General features: G+C 42.9%; 1 protein-coding gene across 1 annotated transcript in view; it reads right to left on the reverse strand.

The window, feature by feature from the left end:
• The window catches only part of LOC308331145 (ephrin type-A receptor 6-like), a gene marked incomplete at its 5' end in the record, with an annotated part of 218,039 nt that overhangs the window by 86,603 nt on the left and 121,436 nt on the right, over window positions 1–10,000 (reverse strand). Inside the window, one exon of the mRNA XM_080786351.1 lies at window positions 886–1,227. Within this exon, the coding sequence (XP_080642477.1) occupies window positions 886–1,227 (342 nt within the window). The remainder of the gene's footprint in view (window positions 1–885; window positions 1,228–10,000) is intronic.

Here is a 10,000-nt window from a genome sequence, read left to right on the forward strand (position 1 = left end):
CTGGAGCAGATGGACGGTTTCAATGGACTCTAACTGGAGCAGATGGACGGTTTCAATGGACTCTAACTGGAGCAGATGGACGGTTTCAATGAACTCTAACTGGAGCAGATGGACGGTTTCAATGAACTCTAACTGGAGCAGATGGACGGTTTCAATGGACTCTAACTGGAGCAGATGGACAGTTTCAGGCGTGTTCATTTTGGCGAAAGATTATCAACGGATAGGATCAGAGTGAAGATGAATATTCTGTGAATACTGAAAAGGTAAGCGGATATGAAAAAAGGCTGGCAGTGGCTAAACACAGACAGAAATAAATATGGCAGTCAAGTTAATGATAAAAGACATGAGGTTTCTGCCCGATAGAAACGGTACTATTGCATGATGCCTGCATGTGTGGATGGAGATCTTGGTACATGCGTATGTACGTACGCACGTGTGTATGGCCAGTGCTAATAAAAATGTACCTGCAACACAAAAATTGTTTGGGGAAACACTGGCTTAACAATAGCCACAGCGTGAAGCTATACTTCCTGGGCCTTATGTCTGATGATTTGTCCTCGCCAACAACAGCAACGAACAACATGGAGGATACAGTATGTGATTTATTCTACATCTTATTGTTACGTGCAGCCCACAACGCTACATGCATAATTCATGTCCCTCTGCGAGCTGTTCAGTCTGGCCGTGAATCCTGTACGGTGTTCTCTTTTTAGAAGTGTAAAAGTAACACGCCAGCTATGCTGCCAACGTTGGCAGGGCTACTGTAGCTACTGTGCACACACGCACGCACGCGTAAACCCCACCCACATCCTGCCAGTACAGCTCATAGTGTTAGCAGCACGGCGGCCACACAGAAGCGCTCGCTCACTCGCTCGCCAAACTCACCTCCTTGGTCGGTGCTGACGGTGACGGCGGCCACGGGCCGGGGGAACGGCGAGCCCAGGTCGGACACGCCGTTGAGCGACTCCACCTCGAAGGTGTAGTTGGCGTGGGCGGAGAAGTCCGTGACGGTGACGGTGGCGTTGGTGAGGCCCACCGGGTGCGGCAGGAAGCGGAGCTCGTCCTCGCAGAGGCGGCAGCGGTCGGGCGGCTCGGGGCCGCAGCGCTTGCACAGCACGTTGTAGGTGAGGTCTCGGCGGCCCCCCGAGTCGCTGGGCGGGGACCACTCCAGCAGCAGGCACGTGTCATTCAGGTTGAAGACCAGGTTGCGAGGGGGCGACGGAGGGCCTGGTGAGGGACGACACACACACACACACACACACACACACACACACACACACACAGAGTCCATTAAGACCTGAGACGAGATTCTACAAATGTCTTCTAAATCATGACAATTTTCTGAAAAATGTATGTTTCTATATCAGTAGTTCTCAAACTATTTCATGTCAAGGACTCCAAAAATGATATGTATTCGGCCGCCAACTCCCATCTGAAAATGTTTTATACCCCCCCAGTGTTTGGCAGTAACAAGTGACTAGTAATGAGTAACGAGTATTACTGCATACTTTTCCCAGTAACGAGTAGTATAACGAATGAAAGGAAGTACAACAGATATGCAAGCTATCAACAGCTAATAAGAGATGCATTGTAGGTTTTAGATCTGTTCTTTTAGATTGCGCCGCAGCCTGCACAGTACAGTTATGACGTTGCATACTGTATGCGCTGTCGTGGAACATACATGACGGAGAAATGTAACGGCATTATTTTGAATTCTTGTCTGTCAAAGATGCCAAGAATATAATGTCCGTTGTAAACTTTGCGTGGGCAAAAAAAACCACTTTCCTCAGTGAAAAATAAAACGTCTAACTTGTTGAAGCATGTGTTTAGAGACGCAAGAGAATATTAAGCTGACTGAAAACACGGATCTCCCCCGTAGAGATACTGTACCGCCGGCACGTTCGGTGCATTGTAGACTAGACTCACTGCAGGGGAGATGTTACCCGTATCCACAGTTGATGCTCATCATCATACTGATCATAGTCAATCAAAATACCTGTGAGGTCCAACTCCAATGTCAGGCTGCCTCAAAAAGGTCAGAGACTGTTGCTTTATTTTATTGTTTATAATATTACTGTCCATTTTGAGATGCTGCAGCCAGTGTGTGCAGTTCAGATTGTTTATGTCGAATTCCAAATGTGGAATATGCAGCAGAAAAAGACTGATGAGAGACTGTTGACCATTTTTGTTTCATATCCTGCAATTATTCAGTTTGTGCTGATTGGAGACTTTTATTATTCCAATGAATTGGATTCAATTCTAATATGAGGGTTCCACCCGACAGAGACTATTATATGTGAGATTATAAGATTAATCACAAAAAACAAAAATCAATAGCATAATCACTGAAGAAAATATATTTGCAGATACACACGCACGCATGCACGTGCACACACACAGGCATGCATACACACCATTCGCTTTTCAGTGAATTTCTTTTCACATTATCTTCTTCAGTACAACAGTATACTGTATTCACTCATTCATCTTCATTACACAGAGTACAGCTGTATAGATGGATGGCTCAATAGATTGGTGGATAGATAGGAGGTGTTGGGAAATGAAAGTTTTCATCAGATAGATACAATTATCTTCCATGTTTCATATACGGTAGATGTGTCATTCAATCCACTTGTATAGAAAGATCCATCTTGTAAATCATCACTACGAATATCTGAATGCATACATACATATTATACAAATTACATGAGAACAATGCCAATAAGCCAAGATATTAAACTCCAGACGAAATGATTGTACTATACTGCACAGTTTAATGAATGTATTACTGTCGCAGCCGGGCATAGATCATGTCTAAAACTGTTACTTTCTAGAAGAAAAAAATAACCTGTATTCCAATTCCAAATCACACCCGTGTGAAGTGAGGGGCGCTCTTATCATCGTACATGTTGATTAGCTCAATTTGCTCTAATTGTGTATTGCTTCGTTGTAAATGGGAATTTAATATTTGTGTAGGACGGAATAGCCAATTTGCTCATTCACATATGACGTAAATTCTCCATTTATTGTCAATGGTATTTAATGTTTGTGTTAGGACCTAAATCTACACTATAGCTGAATAGGATGAAAAATGTAACCTTTAAGATGCGTGCGTGCATACATACATATGAGTGTGGGTAGCTAGCTGTCAGAAAGATAAAGCCATGAGGGATTTAAATTCTCTTGTACTGTCATAACCCCCCCCCCTCCTCTATTCACCTGTCTGTCTGTCTGTCTGTCCACCTGCCCGTCCGTCCGTCTCCCCTTTCTCTCCTTAATTTTATACCATCCTTACGTTGTCTCTCAGCCTTTGTCTCTGCCACTCCATTGTGGCAGAGAAAAAAAGGACACACACACAGAGCACAGACACACACACACACACACACACACACACACTTTCCTGCACTCCTGTCAGTCCCCCCCCTCTCTCTCTCTCTCTCTCTCTATCTCTCTCTCTCTCCCTCCCTCTCTCCCTCTCCCCCCCCCCGCCCCCACAGGAAGGTGCACCTTTCACAGCACTCCACACCTCCATCCATCAGCTCCCTTCCTCCTCTTGGAGCTGATTACTATCAGTTCACCCCCTCCTTCCACCTTCCCCTCTCTGTCACACACTGATGTGTTCTCTCCTCTCTCCCTTTGTGTGCAATCGCCAACTTCTCCCTTGAGGCATTAACTCTTTTAGACTAAGAGTCCAAAAGGTCCCCACTAGTGGCCCCTAGAGGATGTGCTGCTTATTACACTTAAACCAGAGCAAAGTATTTTACTTTGAACCGACAATTACGTCCTTAAGCCTATAGTTCATAGTAAACAGACGATGCTTAACACAAAAACTGCTCGTGACGGAACTTTCCGCCAATTGCTCCTGGCGTTCACTTCTTGTATACAGGCTGAATAAAAAGCTGAATAACACTAAATCTATGGAACTCTCCATGGTTTTGACAAAATGCAGATGGTCAGAGGTCTATTCAGATTTTCCGGTGATTAAGGTTGTGCAGGTATCGGTGATTAAGGTTGTGCAGGTATCGGTATTTACGGTTGATACGGTTTCATATAATCTTTACGGTTTCGTAAACCGGCCAAACCGTTTCACCTGACATGGGTTGGGTGGCAGTGATTATTGTTTACGGAAGCAGTAGAGAATGGGGGGGGGGGTGCGCACGCTTTTCCGACACTGTGTGGTTTAAGTCAAGTCACAAAATCACTTGTTGCCACGGAAACCCAGCCAGCGGTTTACATTACGTCACAAAAACCATTATTGTGGATCGCTATGAAACAGCTATGCTGTGGACAGTCACAGTCAGAACAGATTCGTTGCAGGTCAGCATTGCCAAAATATTCCTATCGGCAACTGGCCCACTCTCTGTCAGGCATAAACTAAACTCAGTGGATCATTCTGAAATAATCTCATGTGAGACAACGGTTGCGCCTCCACTTCCAATCTAGACTTAATTATAAGTCGCCATACTGCGGAGGGCGTGCAGAAAATAACCGATCTACAAGCTTACAGCGCGTCGTCGAGTCGTGGCGCATTGATTATGGATGTGATCATGACTCGTTTCTGTCACATCATAAGATACTAAATGTAATAAGATACTAAATGTAATGGGTAAAATAAAATCACTGAGATCTACGAGTAGATTCAGACTGCATTCAGTCTGAGCAGGCAGCCAGGCAACGCTGCTTGGCTGTGCTTTGGAGCTCACTACACCGATAGGCAGAGAGGGACAAGATAGGCAAACATGACTGACGATACATTACAATAGCGAATGGGGCTATCTTGTGGCGATAGACTGTAATAGCAGTCTTTGATTAACAAAATGAAATAATGCGAACGCATGGCCACGTTAAAATGAATTAGCCGGAAAACCGGAAACCGCTGTGTTTTGGTCATAGTAAACCGGGGTTTTAAATTCAGCAAAACCCGCCAATCTTACCGGTGATCCCGATTGGAACATTGGCGTTTTCTTGAGCAAGGATGGCCTCATTTTAGCTTGCTAGAATTGACACCAATATTTAAAAAAATATGCATGCATCACACTAAAACCAATACAGTAGATCCGGATCGGCACTTGCGTCCACCGGGTGGCAGTGATACGGTGAAGGTTAAGCCAAGTTCATACCGACAATTCAATCCTTAATTCACACCAACAATGTTTAAGCCTAGTCATAGTTTTAGTCATCATAGCTTAGATTTGATATAGTTTTAATTATTTTTTTGTCTGTGAAAAAAGTCAGCCGTTGAACAATCTTCGTCATAGTTTTAGTTGACAAATTCAACACTGTCGCCTGTCGTATGATGTGGTTGCAGAGAATAATGACAGTGGTCTCGATTACCACTGATGCTCTCACCACTGGGTATTAAAATGAATAAATGCATTGAAAAAATGAATGTACAATTATATCATTATTCATATTTTTGGTTGGTTACAATAACAATCTGTTTAATGCCTTCCAGAATTGCGGGGTGGGATGGAGTGATGGTGGGGGGGAGGTGGGATTATTTATATATTCATTACAGCAAACGCGGTCAAGTGAAACGCAAATTAAGTAGCGTAATTAAAAAGCTACACGTTGCATTTAAAACAGTACACAAGTAGATATTTTGGCATAAAAGAGGCACTAGTATTGGCACTAGAGGGGGCCATTAAATCAGAGGTTCATCCTGCAATACACATAATTATTACTGCACTACATACTGTGTGTGTGTGTGTGTGTGTGTGTGTGTGTGTGTGTGTGTGTGTGTGTGTGTGTGTGTGTGTGTGTGTGTGTGTGTGTGTGTGTGTGTGTGTGTGTTTTTGAGTGTGTGTGTTTTTGAGTGTGTGTGTGTGTTTTTGAGTGTGTGCTATGATAGGCATGTTGTACCTATAAATCAATATAGGCTTAGCTACAGATAGAAAACAAAGATGAATTCAAAGTGTGAGGGTTGCTGGTTGAAAGCAACTTTGTAACAATAGAGAGTGTCGGAGCTCCTTTCGTTTTTCAAACAACACTTTTGAATGAAAAGTAACGCTTTTGAGGAAGACTTCACCCAAATACTAATTTTCAAGTGTTCACAGCCCATGAAGCCTTTAACCCATATGTTGTTTTGTCGGATTCCTGAGCAATTATCCAATATTTGACAAATCACAGTTAATCGAACGGAGACCAATCCTAACAAAAGTACATGGGTATTTACTGTAAGACATTCTCTCTGAACCTGGATCATCGTACTCTCAGTGATTACACTGTGAGAGTTGTCCATTATTATTTTGATTTGCATTGACTCATTGGGTCAGGAATGCGACTGAAAAAGTAGAAAGGAATATAAGGACTGTTTATCACATTGAAAATTATGTTTTCAAGGTTTTAAAGGAATCATTATCATGCCATATTTACAACAATGTTATACTGTCATTACAATCTTTTACAAGTTTAGCCAATTATGTGCATGGGGGCCCACTTGCAATATCCTCTCTCTCTCACACACACACACACACACACACACACACACACACACACACACACACACACACACACACACACACACACACACACACACACACACACACACACACACACACACACACACACACACACACACACACACACACACACACACACACACACACACACACACACTTCAATTTGCGGTTTAATTTTCATTTTCTAAGACAAATGATTAGCTTTTTAATTAATTAAAGTTTATTTATACGCCACATTTCATTTTGACAGGCATAGACTCATTAGACTAATTAGCAGTTTATCCATGCTACTTTTTCTGCTGCAATTGAATTGATCAATTACAGTATGTAGGCTATTTGAAGGACGCACAGACGGACGGACAGACAGACAGACAGACAGACAGACAGACAGACAGACAGACGTGTAAACCTTTCAAGTACATCGGCCTGACCTATAGCTCATAACCTATATGCATTTTATCTAACATATTCATAGATATAATAGAAACGACTCTCCGCCCACATCTTCGATCAAATTTAGACTTTTCCCATTTTTGTTTGGGGGGAGGGGTCCTCCCAAACAAAAATGGGAAAAGTCCAGGGGGTCTCAACTGGGTGGGGACCCCCGGAAATGCTTTGGCCATGGCTCGCACCCCCCGCCCCACCACCACCCTCAATACAAACTGACTGCGAAAATAACCTTAATAATAGACAAAATATATCATAAATGAATACTGAAACCAGATATAATCATCAAGGAAAGTGTATGCATTTACTGTAAACTCTTCCATTTCCATCTCTTTCCATTATCCAGCCATTCAGTTGCAAAAAAGCAAAAAAGCAAAAAAAGAATTGGGTCCCTAGGGGTCACGACCCACAGGTTGAGAATCCCTGGTGCAGTCCCTTCAAAAGACAGGGAGATCCATGTTACTGAACAAACATGTATTTTTCTTTCCAGATTGTACGACATAAAACCCTGTTTTGTTCAATATGCATCACTTGCCGTGCCTATAATGCGTTATCCCCAAATAAAAGTAAAGGCTTGCTTGTGGTGGATCTGACAGCAGACTCTGTGGAAGCAACAGGCCCTGCAGTCACGTACACTCTCACAGGCTTTGATGCGAGTTCCAAATAAGAGCGCGAGGGGCTCAGCGGTAGCCCACTGCGACAAGCTGAGAGCATGAGAGCTCCGTCTCTCTCGCAGACACACTGAGCTCCTTTATGTACACGTGATACCACAACGTCTGAGTTGATGCAGACTTTACTCCAGGCAATAAAAACCCACCATTCACAGCATCGTGATGTTGAAATCTCAGCTCAACTCGTCTGACTCGACTGGGAGAAGTGAGAAATGACGGGGGAAAGGCTGAAACATCCTTTTAAAAAAATAAACACAAAAATACACTAGAAAAACTGGTCCTTTGGAGCACAGGTCTCCACCAGGTCAGGTAGGTTATTGTGGGCCACCAATGTCCGGAATTTGCCAATCAGTATGGAATATATGAAAAATCACACTCGTGACTCGTCTGAAGTGAGGGGCGCTCTACATCATGCACATTCCATGCTCAGGCAATCAAATCAGCGTTTATGATTTGAGGCATTCTGTTCAAAACAAGTATACTCCTGCAAACTTTAGATGCAAATCTGAAGAATCTGACATATTCGTGTTGATCAAATGACTACCAATAATATGAACTGATTTGCGTGATGTTTGGACAAAATCTGTCTGTAATATAGAGAAATGTGTTCTGCCTCCTGGCGGCACTATAAAAAGGCTGATGTGACAAATGCAGGAGTTTTTGTGCACTCTAGGGAGTGCACATACAAAGTTGTGCACAGATCGGTGCAGTTATAGGTATACTAAACAGATAGTGTACAGTATACCGATTTTAATCGGCCTCATGGTAGCAGTATAACAGTCTGTTCTGAAGAATTTGGGGCAGAGGTTAATCGTTGGCATCCAGGGAGTGTGCTTGCACAGTTTGGCATCGGCCAGGCCAACAGCCCGGCCTACATGCCTTCGGACAAATATTCGTATTATCCATTCACTGCATAATGCATATGCATGCATATACTGTATACTACTCATAGGTGATGGATTGTACACAATATACTCATATTAACTGAATATTCATGCTAACTCAGTCAGAACAAGGCCAGATGTCTAGTATTAGACTCATACTCTATTTGTTGCATTATATTGTATTTATATTCTCTTATCTCTCTACTCACTACTACTAATTGCAATGGTCGTAAGAGTCAAACATGCGCTACAGTATAATGTATCCTCTGTTTCTCTCTGACTGCTGTTGCTGCTACGAAACCTGCATTTCCACACCGTCCTGGATCAATAAAGGTCTAGCGTATCTTATTCTTATCTCACAGTAATATTAATCTTCTATCAATCAACTCACACTTTTAATGAAAGAATAAAACAGAATATAAAAAAAATTATTAAAGCAGAAAGGTAAAAAACACAGCAATGGAATAAGATTAGATAAGGCAAAAATAACACAAAACAAAAAGAAAAACATTACAACTAGACTAGAGCTAAAATCGGTCTGCACACTACACATTGTGTAGTGTGTGATTTGTGTACTACACAAATCAATTAATTTTGCCTCATTAACATGAAAAATACTTCCAAAGTACGTACCCAAATAAGTGAGACTATGGCTCTTTCTTAGAAGACGAGAGTCCCAAACTTTCTACTATGCTTACCATGCAAACATCTTTGATTCCACACAAAACTCACTGTATGACCACTTTGACTTGGCTTTGTCTCACTGACCGTAAAAAAAACTACTCCCTTTCCCCCTCGGGAGAGCGTTGAGACGTGGGTGCCCCCATGGGGCACCCACGTCTCAAACGGCTAAAATGTCTCAAACGGCTAAATGGCTTTTTAATTAAAGGAGAATTAGTCTGGGGGGTAAACTGCGACTTAATGCAAAGATGAAGTCGTAATGATGGCCCGTGAATCACGGATGAAGACGTGGCGGCGGGACAAAGGATCGCAATCCATCATGGGAGTTCCTAACCTTCCCTTTTCTCACGCTTAGATAAGAACCTTGGCAGCGTGAATGGGGCTGCGGGGCTGCCTGCCGCGGGGCCGCTATCATTCTCCCATGGCAGTCAGTGGAAATACCTCTGCAATAATAATTGCCCCCGCATTGTGCTGAAAAGCCAGTGCGGCGCGGTCTAGTCCTTCAGAGATAGGCGTGCGGTCAAAGTGTTAAAACATGTACTGTATCTTTTTGTGGTCGCGCATGCACGCACACACACACACACACACACAGCTAATCGCAGTATATATTGCAGCGATATCACGATATATCGCATATATATATCGATATATCGTACGTCCCACCCCACACAGAGACAGACAGACAGAGACAGGATTCTATTCACGTGGGATTTAGGCATAATACCATAAATGTCACAAAACGTTACATAGTGGTTTTAATGTGGCCTTAATTGTGCCCGTGAAGTGAAGTTTGAACAGGAGAAAGCCTCACCATCTATAAGGCTGTTGTCAAGGTTTATGGAAAGTAAAGTATAGA

Source organism: Protomyctophum bolini, assembly GCF_963924005.1.
Source record: "Protomyctophum bolini genome assembly, chromosome: 16".
In the NCBI taxonomy this organism is placed as follows: domain Eukaryota; kingdom Metazoa; phylum Chordata; class Actinopteri; order Myctophiformes; family Myctophidae; genus Protomyctophum; species Protomyctophum bolini.